Genomic DNA, 20179 nt, shown 5'->3' with positions numbered 1-20179 from the left:
GGACACCTGACTACCGACACTTAAGCACAACATGTCGTTGGACATCGGGACATTTTGTCCCCGTTTTCAGCCCCAAATTGAGGTCCTTTTTTTATACATAGTTGCGTAAATATTTACCCCCCTACGAGTCGGCCCGCTGTGCCTCTTGCGTCTCTCTAACAGCCGCTTCCTTTAAAGTGCTCTCTCGGGGGAAGGTGAATTATTTATACGAGGTGGCGGCTGCAGCAGACGCTCTGGCAACGGTCGAAGCCATTTTTATTTTGCGATGGCCGATTGTCCTCGACAGCCCCATTCTCGACTCCGACACCTTCTGTTCCTGTCGAGCCGCTTCCTGATTCGTGTCTCCGGCTTTCGGGACTTCAGAGTTGCTTTGTGACCTTCCTCTTTGGGGATTTGGCTCGTCCACTTCAAACAAGGGGACTGAGGCGGCGGCGTGTTAAACTATAACGACGGCGTTGAAGGGCAAATCCCCTAATAAGGTCACGATCTGTCCCCATGTTGGATGGATGGGTCCCTAATTCTTACCCAGAATGAAAATAAATCCTCTTTCTCTGCGCTGCTTCTCCTCCTGCCATCACTTCATCAGTTTGTTTTAATAAACAATTCAGAACCATAATAACTATTTAGTATCTAAATGAAAATGCAAGTCGTAAAATGTTAACGTTTATGTCAAAACAATAGCGTTCTTTATAGATTATTTAAATCTAAAGTTTATCTATCTAAAGTGCGTTTGTTTAAATAAGAACCCCCCCCCCCCCGCCCTCTTCCCCCATTTTCGTTGCAGTGCAATTTATCGGCACATAAAAAGCACGATCTCATAAAAGTGGATCACAACTGAAGCTCGATGAGGAGACCGCCGTGAGTGAACATGGTGGAAGTGTCTCGCCGAGTTGGTTTTTATGTGGGCGGTTGGATTAATAGACTTAGATTTAGATTGGATGAAATGATGCGAGGCGCAAAGCAGCGGAGGAGCCTCCCCCCCTCCCCCCCGCTGTCTCAACTATTAATATTTGGAAATAGCAGTGGGAATGTGGTTTTTTTTACCCCTCTATTAGTGTATGTGTATATTTAAATATATATTTATATATATATTATTATTCTGTGAATATATTTAGATATTATTATTATTTATATATAATTGTTTTGATATTTTGATATATTTTATTTTATTATATATATTTATTTATATATTCATTTATTTGTATTATTATTTTTGTTTCATATATATATATATATATATATTCCAGTGTTTCCCCTACCATTATAACAGGGTGACGCCTGTTATAATATAATATATTTTGATTTATTTATATATATATATATTCAGATATTTACTTATTTTTTGATTTATTTATATATATATTCAGATATGTATTTATTTTTGATTTATTTATATATATATATACACATGGGCTGCACGGTGGTGTAGTGGCTAGCACTGTCGCCTCACAGCAAGAGGGCCGTGGGTTCAATTCCCGGTCGAGGCGGTCCTTCTGTGTGGAGTTTGCATGTTCTCCCCGTGGCAGCGTGGGTTCCCTCCGGGTTCTCCGGCTTCCTCCCACAGTCCAAAGACATGCCGTCAGGTTAATTGATCTCTAAATTGCCCATAGGTGTGAATGTGAGAGTGAATGGTTGTATGTCTCTATATGTGCCCTCGATGGACTGGCGGCCTGTCCAGGGTGTCCCCCGCCTTCGCCCTATGTCAGCTGGGATCGGCTCCAGCGCCCCCGCGACCCTAATGAGGATAAGCGGTATTGATAATGGATGGATGGATGGATATATACACATATATACACACAACACTGCAATGACTCAGTGTCAATGACCTGCACAGTGTCACTGATGGCGTGAACATTTGGGATCGCCTCATTTCTTCACGCCGTCGCCGAATGAGATCCTCGTTACCCGCTCGGCCTCTGACCGGAGGCTCCGGAGTAATTGAAGCCTCTTCAGATTCCACAGCAAACCCGGCGGTCTGAGCCCCCGCGGTCCACAGGGGCGCCCGCCGCGTCGCCGGGCCGCTCTCACATTAGCCGACATCTGACCTTCTAATGAACAGACGGGGCAGAGCCGTCACCGCGGCCTAATGAGAGCGCCGCCGCCCGTCAGTCCTCCACAATAACCACGGGAGGAAAATACACCGACACTCCTCATTAGCGTCATGCTAATAAGCCGCTCCGCGTCACGGAGAGAGGGATGGCGTGTTTATGGCCATGTGAGACAACGGTTTTGCCACTCGGGGATTACTCGTTGTTTTGAAACGTTCGTCCGGTTCCACACACTTTAAATATAGACATGAGGAGAGAGAGACATTGTCTTGAAAGTCACCAGATATGACGGGAAAGTAGCTAAATGTTTAACGATGTTTACCGTTTGTCTTCCCGGTTAAACAAACGAGACGCAACGAGTTAGTTGGTCGACTTAAAAAGAGTTTGGAGGCTTTATTTCACTATTTTATTTGTCTGGCTGGATGTTAAGCTTGATGCTAAGCTAGGCTAACCACGATGTTAAGCTTGATGCTAAGCTAGGCTAACCCCGTTGTTTCATGAGAGGAATGTAACAATGTGGATGTGTTACCACCTCATCTCGTCCTTTATGCTCCTCCTATTTCCTCCGCCACTGTTCTGCTCTTCACCATCGAAGTGCTGTTACATTGATGGAGATGATGGAGGAGGAAGTACAGCGAGTTGTTCCCTTTCTTTCATATCGTCTTAAACTAGCGAGGGTACCATATTGCTTCTGCTCTTTTATTTCATTATTAAACTCAATTCATTCACCGTGTCTCGAGAGCTCGGTGTCTCATTGCCGGGTGGAACAACGTCCACTTCCTATTTTATTATTTTATTATTTAGAAGCGGCATTCCTTCAGAAAGAATTGACAATAAAGATGACTGACTACAGAAGACACGATATCTATCATGTCCTGAAAAATATAATCTCTCTCTCGCTTTGGAACATTCCAGTTTTATATATATATATATCCAACACAAAAGTCCCTTTTTTAATTGGCAGCATTTCGGATATCTACAAAGTGACTTCAAATGAATCTTGCAGGTGTTCATATCACCAACTGGGGGGGGGGGGGGGGGGTTACTGTCTCTCTCTGTCTGTGTAGTTCTGCATAACTTCATTTTTAAACATAATAAATAATTTTTAAGAAGCCAAGTGGTACATGATAACAAACTAACTGGATATAGTTGATGATGATGATGATGATGATTATGATGATGATACAACATATTCTGGTGTTTTATCTATATTCTGATAAAACTGATATTTCTGCTGATGATAATCCTGATATTAGAATCTCGTTCTGTGACGTCTCTAACACTTTTAACTAGGGCTGTCAATCGATTTTTTTAAAATAACTAATTAATCACACATTTTGAAATTCATTAATCGCAATTAAAAGTGAAAAGTTCATTCTTTTTAAAGACCAAACTTCACACAGAGCTGTGTTTTCAAAGAGGCTCCTACATATACAGTGCCAGCGAGGTATTTAATATTGTGGATGATAAATTGTTTCTTCAGTGAAACATCAGATTAGTAAAAAAAAAGAAGTATATTGAGACCCCATTGGTCCTGTCATCTTTAACACTGAACAGCAGAACCAGTGGCCTTGGTAACTGACTGACATTCAAATATGTCACGTTAACCCTCTGGAGGCTGGGGGCATTTTATACATTTTACACACACAAAAAATGTCACCTTTTAAAGGCGTTTGCATATGACACACCCCCACGTGTTCTACATCAAACATTCCAGAACAATCTCAGCTCTATTCAATGAGGCTCATTGTCCTGTTGCCGTGTTCTCTGCTCTCTGACTGACAGGCTGCCAATGAGCCTTACCTGTGAGGTGGGAGGTCCTTTGTGATTTACTGAGTGTTCATTGGTTGTTTTTTCCCCAAAATGTTGACAGACAAACGGATTGACCAATCACGGTGAAGGTTTCGTGGGACGAGTTCTTTCCGCGCCGCGTCACCCGACACGTCGCCCCTCCGTTCCTCTGTGTATCAGAGGGGGAGACGGGAGGAAGGAGGAGCAGGAGGAAACCCGATTGATTCATCCACGAGTTTAAACTGATTTCTGCTCCTTATTTTCGCGGAGAAATAATTGCTTTAAAAACGGAAACAGTGTTAAACCGTACTGCTGCGGTTTGACACTCGGTTTGAGTGTAAAAACTTCAACGAACACCGGAAGTAAACAAAGTTGCGTTAATTGCGTTAAAATATTTTAGTGCGTTAACGCGGCCAAATTAATCGCATAGATTAACGCGTTAACGCTGACAGCCCTACTTTTAACACATCTTTTTTAATAATTAATCTTTAAAGATTTCGAGTTTTGACCTTTTTGTTAAATTCGACTTTTTAACCGCCCGTCTTTGTTCCACGGCGGAGCAGCGGCGTGCCGCAGGTCCGAGCCGCGCACGCTTCCCTTTACTCTAACTCGTCTTTGTCTTCGTCCCCCAGGGGCCACAAGCGTAAGCACGATGAAGCCAGGGAGGAAGAGGACGACAACAAGGAGGAAGAAGAGGAGGAGGCGAGGGAGGTATCCGCCGACGAGTCGTCCAAGGACTCCAACGAGGAAGGCGGAGGAAGCAGCTCGGAGGCGGACGAGATGGCCGCGGCCCTCGACCTGGAGCTCAATGACTTTATGTGACGTGGGAAATGAAGAGACTCCGAACATCGGCTCCAAGACGAGGTATCGGGGGGGGAATCCTATTTTTCTGCTTCTGGAATCGGCGCGAGAGCCGAGAGAACGATGAATGTCCTGTACAGAGATGATGGTGTTGCTGTGTAAATAAAGGCGTAGTTTTTTTTTCTTTTTCTTCTTGTAGCGTTGATGATGTAATGGCCTTTTTTTCGGCGTTAAACATTTTTGATGTTTTACATTTTATTGTAAGATAAACAGCAGGAGGCGTAACATTTGATACTTTTTGTTGTTGTTTGTTTGTTTTTACTTTTCTTTTTTTCTATCAATTTTTATATCGACGGGTAAAAAGATAAATGAAAACTTATAAAAATGGTCGTTCATGCCAAAGAGTTATTGGAATTATTATTATTTTTTCTCACGGTGTGCAGCTAAATATTTTTACTCTGGACTTCCAGTTTTACTTTTTTTTTTTGGGGGGGCCTCCAGGTCGTAAATGCAAAACCAGCAGATCGAGACGTTTGAATGTGTTTGTACGCTTGATGGCGTCGTGGTGCATTGTGGGTAGCTCCGCGTCGCCACAACTGAATCCACGTTTTTGTCTAATTTTCTTGAGTTTTTGTAGAAGTTTTAAAGGCTCATCCTCCCCAGGGTTCAGCGTGAGGCCCCGTGACCCCTCAGGGTGAGTTACCCCAAACTACAAAAACACACTCTCACTTTATCTCTTAATTCAGATAGTCTTGTTTTAAGGTTATGCATCTTTTCATATCTCTGATGTGTTACAAGAAAATAAAAAGTCTAAACGTCAATATGGAACTCAAACTGAACTGAACGGGTAGTTTATTAAAAAAAATTGTTTTGGTCATTTGAGGTGAGCAAAATAAATATAATTTTCTCCAAAATTGAATCCTCCTTCTGGGTTCGGACCACCCCGGTTGGTAAATACAACCACGCCGCGTATCACACATTTTAGGAGGTCAATCAAAACGCTTCCATCTCGAACCTCCCGTGTACCGGGGTCTCTTCCTCACGATTTCATCTTTACATTTAGATGATCTTATTCCATCTTTTTGTTCTTTTTGACGCTGTCAGTCATCCCCTTTCTGATTGTGCATTGTGGTGATTTGAGTATTAATCAAACCAACTGACTTGTATAATATTTGTAAAGTCTTATTTCCTACTTGAGAGAAAAGATACTTTCGTCAAATAAAAAATGTTTCTAAGTAAAGAAACAACAAAAAACAAATGGTTTAAATTGTTCTATTTTTTTCTGACACGCTTCCAGTATTCTCCGAACATTAAATTGTCCTCCAGATAAAAGCCCATTAGTCTCTTTCCACACGTCGGGGATCATAACGCGCAGAACCATTAGGCCTCTCTGGTGCGATGCGTTTGTGGCAGCCATGCTTTCTCCTGATTGTCATTACACTCGAGACGTCACAGGAGCGCACACACGCCGCAACACACCACTTAGAGGTCGGAGACGCACAAGAGGGGGAAGAGGCGGAGATTCGTTTCTGCAGGTTTGAAAACGCCCAACATTTTATTCTGATGGCGCCACGAAAGGTCGCCTCGGTGTGTTGGTGCGCGATGTTTTTTATTGTTTTCGTTTTAAATACTGTTTTCTGCTGGGATTCCCAGAGCTCTTTCACCAGAGAGGAGCTCTTGAATATCAGGGGAACAACTCCAGCGGATTTACTTCCAACGTTTTTAACTTCTGTGGAGTTACTGGACATTTTTGTAAAAGGTGTGCTCACCTTCGCCCACGTGGTGAAACGCCGGCGGAGAGGAACGTTCGGGGCGCTTATGCGGCTACGGAAACGGGATCTCGTACAGCGCTGCGGGCATATTTCTCTCAACGTCCGCTCACTGTGCAACAAACTGGACGAACTCCAGCTGCTGGTGGGAGAGACAGAGACTTCTCCTCATCCTCCGTTCTGTGTTTCACGGAATCATGGCTTAGTGGCTCGATACCAGACTCTGCGCTCCAGCTCGCTGGCTTCCAGCTGTTCGGCGGACCGGGTCTCGGAGCTCTCCGGTAAAAAAGGGTGGAGGAATCTGCTTTACCTCAACAACGGCTGGTGCAACGACGTAACGGTGATTCTACAGCACTGTTCGCCGGACCTGGAATCTTTATCATCCACTGCAAACCCTTCTACTCCCCACGTGAGTTCGCTTCATTCATCCTGGCGGAGTTTACATGCGCGCAGGGGAACGTGAACGAGGCACAACAGACACTCGCTGAACAGATACGGTGTGTGGAGCGGACCTTCCCGGACTCTTTAGTTATTGTACTCGGGGATTTTAACAAAGGAAACCTCAGCCACGAACTCCTAAATATAGACAGTTAATTAAATGCCCTACCAGAGAGAAGAGCATTCTGGACCACTGCTACACAACAATCAGCAGGGCCTATCACGCCGTCCCTCGAGCTGCACTGGGAAACTCTGACCACGTCATGGTTCATCTGATTCCCTCATACAGGCAGAGACTAAAGCTCTGCAAACCTGTGGTGAGGAAGTTCAAGAAGTGGACCAGTGAGGCTCTGGAGGATCTACGGGCGTGCTTTGACTGTACTGACTGGGATGTCTTCAGGACTGCTACCAACAGCCTGGATGAGTACACAGAGGCTGTAACTTCCTACATCAGCTTCTGTGAGGACAGCTGTATTCCATCCAGCTCCAGGGTGAGTTATAACAACGACAAACCCTGGTTCACAGCGGAGCTCAGGAAGCTAAGACTGCAGAAGGACCAGGCATTCAGGAGTGGGGACAAGGACCTGTACACAGAGTCCAAATACAGGTTTAGCAAGGCGGTGAGAGATGCTAAACGACTGTACTCTGAGAAACTGCAACAGCAGCTCTCAGCAAACGACTCTGCTTCTGTCTGGAGAGGGCTCAGGCAGATCACCAACTACAAGCCCAAATCACCCCACTCCATGAACAATGTGCTTCTGGCAGACGAGCTAAATGAGTTCTACTGCCGCTTTGAAAGACAATGGAGCAGTCCTGAGACCATCCCCACAGCCCCACCAACAAGCCACAGACCATCAGCCCACCCTCCCCAGCCCATCAGGGGCTCACACCTCTGGAGCACCCTCCATCAACTCAGCGACGCCTCGTCATCCTGGAGAGAGCAGTCAACAGGCTGTTTAAAAGCAGAACCCCGCAAAGCAGCGGGCCCGGACTCCGTCTCCCCTCCACCCTGAAGCACTGTGCTGACCAGCTGTCTCCGGTGTTCACCGACATCTTCAACACCTCCTGGAGACATGCCACGTTCCAGCCTGCTTCAAGGCCTCCACCATCATCCCGTCCCCAAAAACCCAAGATCACAGGACTCAATGACTACAGGCCCGTCGCCTGACCTCTGTGGTCATGAAGTCCTTTGAACGCTTGGTCCTGTCACACCTCAAGACCATCACCGACCCACTCCTGGACCCCTGCAGTTCGCCTACAGCGCCATCAGGTCTGCCGGCGATGCAGTCAACATGGCCCTTCACTACATCCTCCAGCATCTGGACTCCCGAGGAACCTACGCCAGGATCCTGTTTGTGGACTTCAGCTCTGCCTTCAATTCCATCATCCCGTCCCTGTTGCAGGACAAGCTCTCCCAGCTGCACGTGCCCGACTCCACCTGCAGGTGGATCACAGACTTCCTGACCGACAGGAAGCAGCACGTGAGGCTGGGGAAACACGTCTCAGGCTCCCGGACCACCAGCACGGGTTCCCCAAGGCTGTGTTCTCTCCCTCTGCTGTTCTCCCTGTACACCAACAGCTGCACCTCCAGTCACCAGTCCGTCAAGCTCCTAAAGTTCATGGATGACACCACCCTCATTGGACTCATCTCTGGCGGACGAGACCGCCTACAGGTGGGAGACTGACCACCTGGTGACCTGGTGCAGCCAGAACAACCTGGAGCTCAACGCTCTGAAGACAGTGGAGATGGTTGTGGATTTCAGGAGGAATGCAGCCCCACCCGCCCCTCTCATCCTGTGTGACTCCCGACGCTGTGGAGTCCTACCGCTTCCTGGGCTCCATCATCTCCCAGGACCTCAAGTGGGAGCTGAACATCGGCTCCATCTCCAAGAAGGCCCAGCAGAGGATGTTCTTCCTGAGGCAGCTGAGGAAATTCAACCTGCCAGGAAGATGATGGTACAGTTCTACGGCCATCGTTGAGTCCATCATCTGCTCCTCCATCACCGTCTGGCACCCTGCAGCCACAGCCAAAGACAAGCGCAGGCTGCAGAGCATCATCCGCTCGGCCGAGAGGTTATCGGCTGCAATCTGCCTTCCTCCAGGTCCTGTTCACTTCCAGGTCACTGAAGCGGGCCAGAAAGATTGTCGCCGACCCTCCCACCCTGGACACTCCTGTTCGAGTCCCTCCTCGGGAGGAGGCTGCGTCCATCATGGCCACGACCTCCGCCACACCAAAAGCTTTATCCCGAGGCGGGTCGGGCTCATCAATGGACCCGGACTGACAGACTGTCACCCCCTGGACTACCACCTCTTCTTCCACCTTCCTCTCCTCCTTCTTCCCGCCTTCCTCCTCCTCCTCCTCCTCCTCCTCCTCCTCCTCCCTCCTTGCGTTGATTGTTGTTTGTCATGTCCAAATGTTGCACCTTCCACCAAAAAAAATTCCTCGTTTGTTTGTGAAAACATTCATTCTTTGGCAATAAACCTGTTTCTGATTCTGATTCTGATTCTGAAATCCGAATGGAAGACATTTTGTATTTACACCCGTGGTGTTGGATGTATGTTTGTCTCATGCTGCCATAGCAACGGGGCTGCCGGTGTGGCGCCGATCACACACAACAGGAAGCACCTCGGTCATGAAGTCTATTGAGAGCGTGATCCGCTGCCTTTTGAAAAGCCAAAAGCAAACAGCGATAAACGGAGAGGAGCAGCGGCTGCTTTGAGGACCACATTTAAATTTAAATTAATTTCCATTTTGCAGCTGTTTTTTATGTCAATTTATGATCCTCACAAAGTTAAAAACCCTCCTAGGCCCATGAAGCGAGTTTTAAAAAACTGATTTACATTTATTAAATGAATGGAGGGTCACCATTATTGTCGTTATGACCGTTACCATGACAATTAACGTCCGTCATCATAAATAAGCCGTGTGTCTGATACCGAGGAATCCTCATTCATATGCGGTTTCTATGATATCCCACCAGTTAAAAATCACGTAATCATTCAGTTGGTCTTCTTTCTTTTTTTATACACTTCCTGTTTTCACAGGAAACTCAGTCAGGTTTAGGCAACAACATTTTGGTAAGTTTATGTGAAGATGTTTTCGATCAATACGCTGTATTATAACATCAAATATAGTTAAAAACAACCCAACATGTAGTGAAATCGTCAAAGGTTAAAAGTGTGTGTCCATGCAGCAGGTTGTGGCGCTGAAATACTGCAGAAGAAGAAGAGACGACAACAAGGCGGCTCCTTTGATCTTTGAAGCCGAGCCGGTCAAAGGAAAAAGAAGAGGATAAGTTGATGTTTTATTGTTTGTTCTATAATAATTTAGGGCCGGTTGTAACTGTAACACTGTATGAACTACTCAAAAATATTGTATGAACTACTCAAAAATATTGCTAAATAACTCTTTGCATTTGATTATTGTTTATTTCAGTGTAGAAATATTGTACATAATAACATTTCTTTAATATTGTAACATAAATCCATTTAATTTGAAACCTTCAAAAATAAAAGCACAGGATATTTGTCTTAGATTTCTTGAAGAAAAGGTAATCAAATGTCTTTCAAGCCGTCGGGCCACATAAAATGATGTGGTGGGCCGGATTTGGCCCGCGGGCCTTGTGTTTGACACCTGTGTTCTAGACCCTTTGACTCCCCATGTGGACCCCCCCCCCCCCTTTCCAAATAGCATGATGAATATAAAAACAGACATTAGAGACAACAGAGCAGCAACACGTATGTACGACATAAAAAACAACAACAGTGACGCTGACCTTTGTTCCCGCTGAAGGTCACTTTGAAGACGAGGCGCGACGATCGCATGCTTTTAAAAAAACAGGTCAATGAAGTAAAGAGTAAAAGTTCAGTTTTTAACAAGTTCCAAAAATAAACGAGGGGCACTTATTTTTAAGACGAATGTGCAAAATGTCAGAAATGTGGAGCAGATAACTGGGCCAGGTCAACCTCGCGTTGTAATGCTAATCAGGTGCGACTGGATATCGCGTCTTTTAGCCCAAATTGAGAATTTTCACCACTTACACTTTGAAGGTATGGGGTCATATTTTTTGGGGGGCGGGGGGGGGGGTAGGCCACCCTATTTTTTTCTCCTTGTTGCTCGGCGATAAACGAGAAGACAGACGCGGCTCTCGTGTCTGCGCAATATCTATGCGCGGTAGAGGATTAGCCTAGCTTAGTTTAGCATGAAGACTAAGGAAGAGGAGAAACACATCTGTACATATTATGTTAAATCCACATGTGATTTAAAATATATACATTAATCTGAGAGTCTCCAGTCTGGTGGTGATGCCCCTGAAGCGGGTTTTGAAGGAGTTACTTAGTGAGCTTCAGAGGTGCTAGTAGCTCGCTAACCTAAGCTAATCGACCCCCGGCCCCAGCTTCATATTTAGTGGAATCAATCCTCTCATCTAACTCTCTGCCAGATATCAACGCAGGGTTCTGACTCACTGCACCCACCGTTTAATATGAATATCGACTTTAAATCTTTCACTGTCGGTACATGTGTGTCACCGCTCGATAGCATCGGATCGCCATGACTAAGCGTTTCGGATCAGACGCCTCTCGCGGGGTTATCGCGCTTTCATCAGCCGGCGTGCAGCTCTCCGGTCATGACTCATTAGTGACTGGCAATATTAATCAAAATCCCACACCTCGGTTAATTTCCGGCTCCTCCAGAAATACAACGCTCGGTAATACCCGGGGTATTTGTGTCCGCTTCTTTTTTAGAAAAACATCTTTTTTTTTCATACACCGTTTATTTCTTAAGTAAACATAACCTTTATGCTCTGTTTATTTAACTGGGATTTCCAAAACGCCACGGGAGCTTTGCAAAGAGATATTAAAGCTAGACTAAAATATCCACATTAGCATTTCGGTTTGTCTTCACACTCGTATTATTACCTTCGCATTATTTATTTATTTATTTATTTGTATGCGTGTTATTCTCATAAGTAAAAACGTATTAAACCGAATCGCATGAAATTTGGTGGGATGATTGGTTATTATCCGGGGACCATTTGATTAGATTTTGGGATCGATTGGGTCAAAGGTCAAGGTCAAGGTCATTGATAGGTCAAAATCTTCTTTTTACCATAGCGCGGGCAATTTATATCCAATTGGCATGCAACTAATGCCAAAATGTTCATAATTCAATGCCCAATGTTGTGATATGCGAAGGTATGCGCTCTACCGAGTGCCCGTTCTAGTTTCAACTGTATTGCAATGCACACTAATGTGTTTGTTCTTTAAAAGTTTGTCACTGCATTTCACTTTTTGGAACAACTTCACCGAAAACTGCTGACTCGGCTTTCTTTTTTTTCTTTTCTTTTTTGCATTTTCTGCACAAGAACCAAACAAGATGGTTTTAATAGCCTAATAAACAGATTTAAAAGGATTTGGCGAGACAAAAACAAACAATGGCTTCAAGACAATGGCAAAAAAAATAGAGGCTGTTCCCTGGATGCTGTCTTTCCTTCAGAGCATGCTGGATTTATTCGTGTGTTATTATTGGTGGCAGTGAAATGTGACGGCGCTCAACACCGATGTGGACGAGCCGGTCACTAGACAGCTCCGTGACGAGCCGGCTGTGCATCGCCTTCCAGGTGACCTTTAAAATCCAGGATCTGCATCCGGGAGATCAGCAACATCATCCCATTCGTACAGATCCCGATCATAATGCTCTCCTCTTACCATCGCCATCCTAAAAAAAGACATGCAACGTGATGATGCTGATGATTACGCTAACGAGCAATTTGACACGAAAGGGAGCAGGAAATGTTCTTTTTCTAATATGATGTTCATATGACCTGTGTTTCCGTCCTGTCCCCGTTGATGACATGAACAATTCTTAGATTTGATTAGACGGCTGATATTTTAATGAGATAATCATGGAGGTGATGCATGTCGCTAATTATAATTTCACACAGCAGCTGGGATAGCGACCTCGTTATTGTTATATCACGGGAACTTTTAGCGAAAGTTAATTTTCGTATTCTTTTTTGGGCCGTTTTTTCCAAAACGAGCAGCAGGTGCACCGGCAGGACGATTCATCCGCGGAGTTACGCAATAAAAAAGAAGAAAACTGAAAACTTTAAAAAAAATGTATAAGAAAAAAGTCATACCATTTAAATTACATTTCTGTGCCACTTTTTTGATTTACAGAATTCATAAAACCAGTTTCCCCCCCCCCCCAAAAGAACAGATTTAATGAACCAGAAAGAAAGCCGGACGTTACCGGGTAATAAGTATTACTCCTCATTGTCTCAATGACTGCAGGAGTTATTGTTTTACTATAAAAGAACATTTTATGACCACGTGTTCATTACATAGTTCTCTACACCTCAGTGCAAATAAGCTGTTTTACTGGCCTGTTAAAAAGAACACGAGAGGAAGTATTCGAGACATATTTTATATTTTTGTAACTATTGCTCATCTTCTTCAAAGCTGCAGCCTCCACGTCGTTATATAACCGTCTGCACTTTAGCACTAAATACACAACACAGCTGAGTTCAAGACCAGACCCATTAAGGATCGGATGGGAAACACCTGGACCTGATGATGGGGCTATAAATGTAAGACCCGTCCATTATGGGAAGGAGGTGGGAGGAGGTGACGGTAGGAGGGGGCGTCGGCTTAAGAGCCCTCCTGAGTGTTGCTGTGCGACAGACGAGCTCAGCTCCCCCCAGTTATGAGACGTCTCCTGCAGCCGGGGACAGACGAGTGACACATGAAACCCAAACGCTGTGGCAGGCTGGGAGGGGGACAAACATACTATATACATAGATATAGATATATGGAGATATATTTCTATAGATATATATATACATAGAAAACTTACAAAATAAAACAATTTATGTATGTATATTATACATGTATATGTATGTATATATATATCTCTATTTGTATGTATAAATATATATGCATATATATATGTGTATATATGTATATACACATATACATATATATATATATATATATCCCTCCGTGTGACCATGTTAAATCAAACTGATCTTCAGAGTATTATAAACATTCGCAATCTCCGGTTCTGAAAAGTGAAGACGACGAGGAAGTGTCTTAGATGTGCGTTCTTCCTAGTGGCCACCAGGGGGCGATGTCGAGAAGCAAAAAGAGTTGAAACTAGCGATTTTCAAGACTTCTCCAATACAACATGACGCCTTGAATTTATGCGTCAAATTTCACGGTAATCCGTCCAACAGCTGATCAAAAATAAAAATAAAAAATGGAAGTTCCTTGTAGCCGCTTGCGTTTCGCGCTATCCGTGCTTCACAGAAACCCGCGTCGACTCGGTCGTGTTATGAGAGGGAAACGTTTCCTATTGTTGTGTCGGAGGTTAAGCTGAAGGTTGCCATAGTAACCAATGTGAATGGGACCGGTCGTTACTCGTCGGCCGGTTTCTAGGCAGCCGATGAATCGGCGACGCGTGAATGTCGCAGCGGACGCCAATTAGCCGACGCACGCGCCACTTCCGCTCTCTGCGTGGGATTATGGCGCCTATACGATATGTTGCAAATTATTGCAGCACATTAAACGTCACTGGTCAATCTATATTTATATGTCATTTATATTTATTTTAAATCTAAATTTCAAGTTATTTTCACGCAAACATTTTATTATGACGACAAAAATCCACGAATGAGTCCCAAAATCTTTGTTGACAAACGTATAGATCATCTGCTAATAGGGTGACATTATTATTATAATTCTTATAATAAAATCAGCTTGTTTAAAAATGGTTATCTTGTTACGGCAATCTGCTTATTTAAGAAAAATACATCTTTAAAAGCTCAGGATGAGAATTATTGAGACAATTTCTTCGCATTAAACTCCCCTTTTCTCTCTCTGTGTGTGTGTGTGTGTGTGTGTGTGTGTGTGTGTGTGTGTGTGTGTGTGTGTGTGTGTGTGTGTGTGTGTGTGTGTGTGTGTGTGTGTGTGTGTGTGTGTGTGTGTGTGTGTGTGTGTGTGTGTGTGTGTGTGTGTGTGTGTGTGTGTGTGTGTGAACCTCAGCTGAAGTACATACACACTCTTCAGAGGCCGGAGATTTTCTCTCTCCTTCCTGGTTGGGCACTCGGACATGTTCCCCTCTTTCTTCCCCCCCCCTCCCTCTCTCTCTCTCTCCGAATCAAAAGAAATCATCCTCGATTCCAATTTGAGTTGTATGAGCGCCATCATTAAGAGGGTGTCATCCTCGCTTTGAAAATATTTGTAAAAGATTTATAAAAGGAGAAGAAGAAGAAGAGAAAAAAGAAGAGAAAAAATATGGAGGAGGAGAAGAAGGAATAGGAGTGGTAGAATAAGGAGGAGAAGGAGAAGAAGACGAATGAGAAGGAGAAGAAGGAAGAGGAGTGGGAGAAGGAGGAGGAGAAAGAGAAGAAGAGGGAGAAGGAAAAGAAGATGAAAAAGAAGGAGGAGAAGAAGAGAACAAAGGAGAAGAAAAGAAAGAAAGTGAGCAGAAGGAGAAGGAGGGGAAGAAGAAGAGAAAAAGGAGGAGAAGAACAACAACAACACAGATTACTCTGTTACTTAAACTGAACCACAACCTCAACATCATGTTGTTGTTGTTGTTTTCTCGCTGACATGAAAGCCACAAACAGCCACTCAGAGGAATCCACTTCCTGTGCACTGAGTGATGATGTCATCGCTGCAGCCGGACCAGCTCGAGTAATATGAGGCATTATTTAAAATCTATTTGAAGTGAGGTCTGGCCTCAGAGGAAGAGGAGGCTGCTCGACGCTCTTCATCCTTTAAGGAGACGTTATCACAGCTGTCTGGCTCCGCCCCCTGACGGCGTGGAGCGATGAGGTCACACATTGGTTCAGGGGATCAGAGCAGGATTATTACCTTGTTATAAACTCAGCGCTGCTCGACTGATTGACCACATCCTGCCAGGAAGCACTTCCAGGAAGAGGGAAGTGCCTGAGGCAGCAGGAGCCAAGAGGAGAGGAAGTGAGTGATGAAGAGGAAACGCCCAAAACTAATGAAAGACTCTAAAAGTGAGGGTGGAAAAAAGTCTGTGAAAGGGGAGAACATTCTTTTTTTAAAGACTCCTCCTCCTCCTTCTTCTCTTTCTTCTCCTCCTCTTACTTCTTATCCTCGATCTCCTCCTTGCTCTTCTCCTTCTACTTATTCTCCTTCTTCTCCCCCTTCTCCTTCTCCTCCTCCTCCTCCTTCTCCTCCTACTTCTTCTTCTCCCCCTTCTTCTCCTACTCCTCCTCTAACTTCTTCTCCTGCTTCTCCTTCTTCTCCTCTTCCTCCTGCTTCTTCTCCTTCTCCTCCTACTTCTCCTCCTCTAACTTCTCCTGCTTCTTCTCCTCCTTCTTCTTCATCTTCTTCTTCTCCTCTTCCTTCTTCTCCTCCTTCTTCTTCTTCATCTTCTCCTACTTCTCATCCTTCTCCTTCTTCTCCACCTTTTTCTCCTTCTCCTTCTCCTCCTCCTACTTCTTCTTCTCCTTCGTGCAGCTTTAAATGTGGAACGAGAGCATTGTAATCACCTTCCCGCTCTGGGCTCGATTGGTAGTTCCTGAACGCACCTCGTGTTTATAGTTGAGTGACATTTGAGGGGGAAAGAGTCTGAAAGGGGAGGAATGTGTTTTTCTAAAGACGGTCGTCCCGTGATGACGGCTGTGAGGAACACAATGTCTTCACCGGGGTCAACGCAGCCGAAAGGTCGACGTCTGGATTGAGAGACCTGGGAGCGTTTATCTTTTTCAGATCCACATCGTGCTTTCGCTCGATTTACCACTTTTCTCACCGCGGTCTTCAGAAGAATTTTTTTTTAAATGTCATTATGTTTGACAGATTTCATCCACACAGATTAGATCTCTGTGTCCCTGCTGCGCCGCTGGACTCTGGTTTGCAATACTTGGTAGAGTGATGACATGTTTTTATTAAACCTGTTTTGAAGGTTTGACAAGAAAAAATATGTCTTAAAACATTGTTTCACACAATTATAAAGAAAAGCGTTATTCAACCTGTAGCTTTCAAATGATTGATTCCAGATTTCAAATGAATCCCAACAATTGGAGCGCAGCGCAACATACTTTATATATATATATATATATATAAATATATATCAATATTATGTGGATTCAAAAAACATTTTTATATAAATATATATATATTAAATATATATATATTTATATAAAAGATTTTAAAATATATATATACATATATGAAAATAATATTTATATATATATACATTTTTTTGGGTAATTTTTCTATTTATTTATATATATATAAATATATATCAATATGATGTGGATAAAAAATGGATATATACATTTTAAATATATATATTTATATAAACAAATGTTTTAAATATATATATACAATATTTATTTACATATATATATATATTTAAATTGTTTTATTTTGTAAGTTTTCTATATATTTATATAGATATAAATATGTATATATATATACATATATATAGGTCGTCCACAAGGTGAGCGTCTCATATCGACATCTCATAATCATGAGGCTGAAACATGTTCGCTCAGGTTGAGCCACGGCGCACCTTGAAAAAACTACCATCTGTGAAGGGGTCATGGATCGATATCCCATCCAGAGCCTTTCACAAAGAAATGTGTGATTTGATCAATACTGAGAGGAAAGCATTAATATTAACAACAAGGAGTTGTGATTAGAAGTTAATTCCCACCAGGAGGACGTGGACACCCGTGAGGTTTACTTCTGTTGCCACGGGATACGTGGAAAGACTGTCGCTCAACTAGCCCAAAAAATTGTTGAAATCTACTTCTTCATCTTCTACTTCTTCTTCTTCTTCTACTTCTACTTCTTCTCATTCTCACTCTCCTTTTTCTTCTTCTCCTTCTACTTCTTCTCGTTCTCACTATCCTTCTTCTCATTTTTCTCCTTCTTCTTGTCCTCTTCTTCTTCCTCTTCTTCTTCTTTTTCTCCTTCTCCTTCTCCTGGTTCTCCTCCTCCTCTTTCTTCTCCTTTTTCTCCTTCTTCTTCTCCTTCTCCTCCTCTTTCTTCTTCTTTTTCTCCTTCTTCTTCTCCTTCTCCCTTTTCTTCTTCTTCTCCTTCTCCTGCTTCTCCTCCTCCTCTTTCTTCTCATTTTTCTCCTTCTCCTGCTTCTCCTCCTCCTCTTTCTTCTCCTTTTTCTTCTTCTTCTCCTTCTTCTTCACCTTCTCCCTCTCCTTCTACTTTTTCTTCTTCTCCTCCTCCCCCTCTTTCTTCTTCTTCTCCTTCTCTTTCTGCTTCTAATCCTCTTCCTCCTCTTCCTCCTCCTCAATTAGACAATGAAAAGTTCATATCATTGTATATATGTTTGTGTGCTTCCAGGACAGTTTCAGGCCTGAGAGGCAATGGATCCCGTTGTGTCGTAATCGCAGGTATGTAGCCGCACGTTGCCCACGGTCCAGTCACTGCGTCTTCCTGCAGGTGTGTGTGTGTGTGTGTATTTTTCTGTTTTTCTTCGGCGAGCCGATGCAAGTGTTTCACGTCGAGAATAAAAACCTAAAATAGCTGCCTGACTCAGAATGGTTGAATTAAATATGAATTTGCACAACAGCGAACTTCCAGTTTCATTTCATCAAGTGAGCGAAAAAAACGCCTTGAGTAACACACACACACACACACACAGGGAGAGGGAGGGAGGAGTGCAAGGGAACGGAGGGCAGATTAATACCGTCTGTCTGCAGACATTAGGAGACCAGGGAGGATCTCTCGACTTCATGTGAGCGAGAATTAAAAGTAGAAACACGGCAACAACGAGACGAGTTCATCGCTCCTCCAGGGGACATCCGAAGGGTTTCTCTTCTCCGCCGGCCGTGTGAGTTTTCCCTTCGCTCCTTTAAAAAAAGTCCAATTAACTTTCCCCCGGAATTTAAAGGGTGGCTAATTATCAAATCTTTATGGTCTGTTCTCCCCAAAGTCCTCTCATGTGGGTCATTTCTGACTCGAGTCACGGACATTTTTCCACTTACCTTAAACGACTCTCACATCTTTCTTTCCTGGAGGCCTCCGAGGTCCAGGCTCCGCTCTGAAGCCGGACAGGACCGACCAGTTACTCAGCCTCCTTTTATATGTACACTACCGTTCAAAAGTTTGGGGTCACTTAGAAATGTCTTAATTTTTCAAAGAAAAGCACTGTTTTTTCAATAAAGATAACATTAATCAAAAATACACACTATACATTGTTAATGTGGTAAATGACTATTCAAGGTGGAAGTGTCTGGTTTCTCATGAAATATCTCCATAGGTGTATAGAGGCCCATTTCCATCAACTATCACTCCAGTGTTCTAATGGTACATTGTGTTTGCTAATCGCCTTAGAAGACTAATGTCTGATTAGAAAACCCTTGTGCAATTATGTTCGCACAGCTGAAAACAGTTATGCTGGTGATATAAGCTATACAACTGGCCTTCCTTTGAGCTTGAAGTTTGAAGAACAAAATTTATACTTCAAATAGTAATCAATATTTCTAAACTTGTCAATGTCTTGACTATATTTTCTATTAAATTTTCAATTCATTTGATAAATAAAAGTGAGTTTTCAAGGAAGACACCAAATTGTCTGGTTGACCCCAAACTTTTGAACGGTAGTGTATATATCATATATATATGTATCTATACATCACTGGGAAATCCTCTTTTTGAAGAAAAAAAAATCCCTCAGAGGTCAGAGGTCAAACTCACACCCACAGAGCAACACTTGTGGGCGTGGCCAGTGTTCAGCGTGATAGTTTACCAGCGTCATGTTGTTGGCGGGTTGGTTCGGACCCTGAAAACAAACCACCTAATTTTAATTCGTGAAAACGTCCTTTTTATTGGCCAGGGACGTTCTTCTTTACGTCCCCCCATCCGCAGCTCCCCGCGCTGTTGGCAGAGCAGATTTCCTGGAAACGGACGCTTTCCACCGGCGTCAGCGCTGTTTACTTCGCCATCAATCAGACTCCAAATCATTGTCTCTCCGCCGTCTCTCATTTCCAATTAAGCAGACGTGGTGTTGACAGACCGGAGCTGAGGACCAGAGAGGAAGCTCAAGCCAGTAAAACGGGCTTTTTATCAGCGAAGCCACGCCCACTGGGTGAGCTGGGCGTGGCTTGACTCTGACTTTGGGTTCATGTTTTTTTCTTTTTTTCTTCTTTTCTTTTCCTGTTTGGGAAGCAAATGTGATGAGCAAGTAAAATTGCATTCAGCTCAGTTTCAGTAATATCTGGTCTCCGATCAACTTATTTTATTTATATATATATATATATATATATATGAGCAGAATTTGGTGCCATGGTTGAGGAATAAAAAGCAGATATGGAAAAGAAAAACATAATT

The 20179-nt window shown here is 43.6% G+C and overlaps 1 protein-coding gene across 3 annotated transcripts in view; it reads left to right on the top strand.

The window, feature by feature from the left end:
- The window catches only part of ctdp1 (CTD (carboxy-terminal domain, RNA polymerase II, polypeptide A) phosphatase, subunit 1), a 54297-nt gene extending 49367 nt beyond the window's left edge, over positions 1-4930 (top strand). For 2 of the 3 annotated variants that reach the window (XM_056418796.1, XM_056418787.1), the window contains exon 13: positions 4472-4930. In XM_056418796.1, coding sequence (XP_056274771.1) covers positions 4472-4661 — 190 coding nt within the window. In that variant the 3' untranslated portion in view covers positions 4662-4930. The remainder of the gene's footprint in view (positions 1-4471) is intronic. The other variant, XM_056418804.1, reaches the window with a different exon arrangement.
- The last annotated feature ends 15249 nt before the right edge of the window (positions 4931-20179 follow it).

The sequence above is a fragment of the Pseudoliparis swirei genome, chromosome 1 (genome assembly GCF_029220125.1).
Source record: "Pseudoliparis swirei isolate HS2019 ecotype Mariana Trench chromosome 1, NWPU_hadal_v1, whole genome shotgun sequence".
Taxonomy (NCBI): Eukaryota; Metazoa; Chordata; class Actinopteri; order Perciformes; family Liparidae; genus Pseudoliparis; species Pseudoliparis swirei.
Note: the sequence above shows the minus strand (reverse complement) of the source record. Positions and strands in the feature narration are given on the sequence as shown.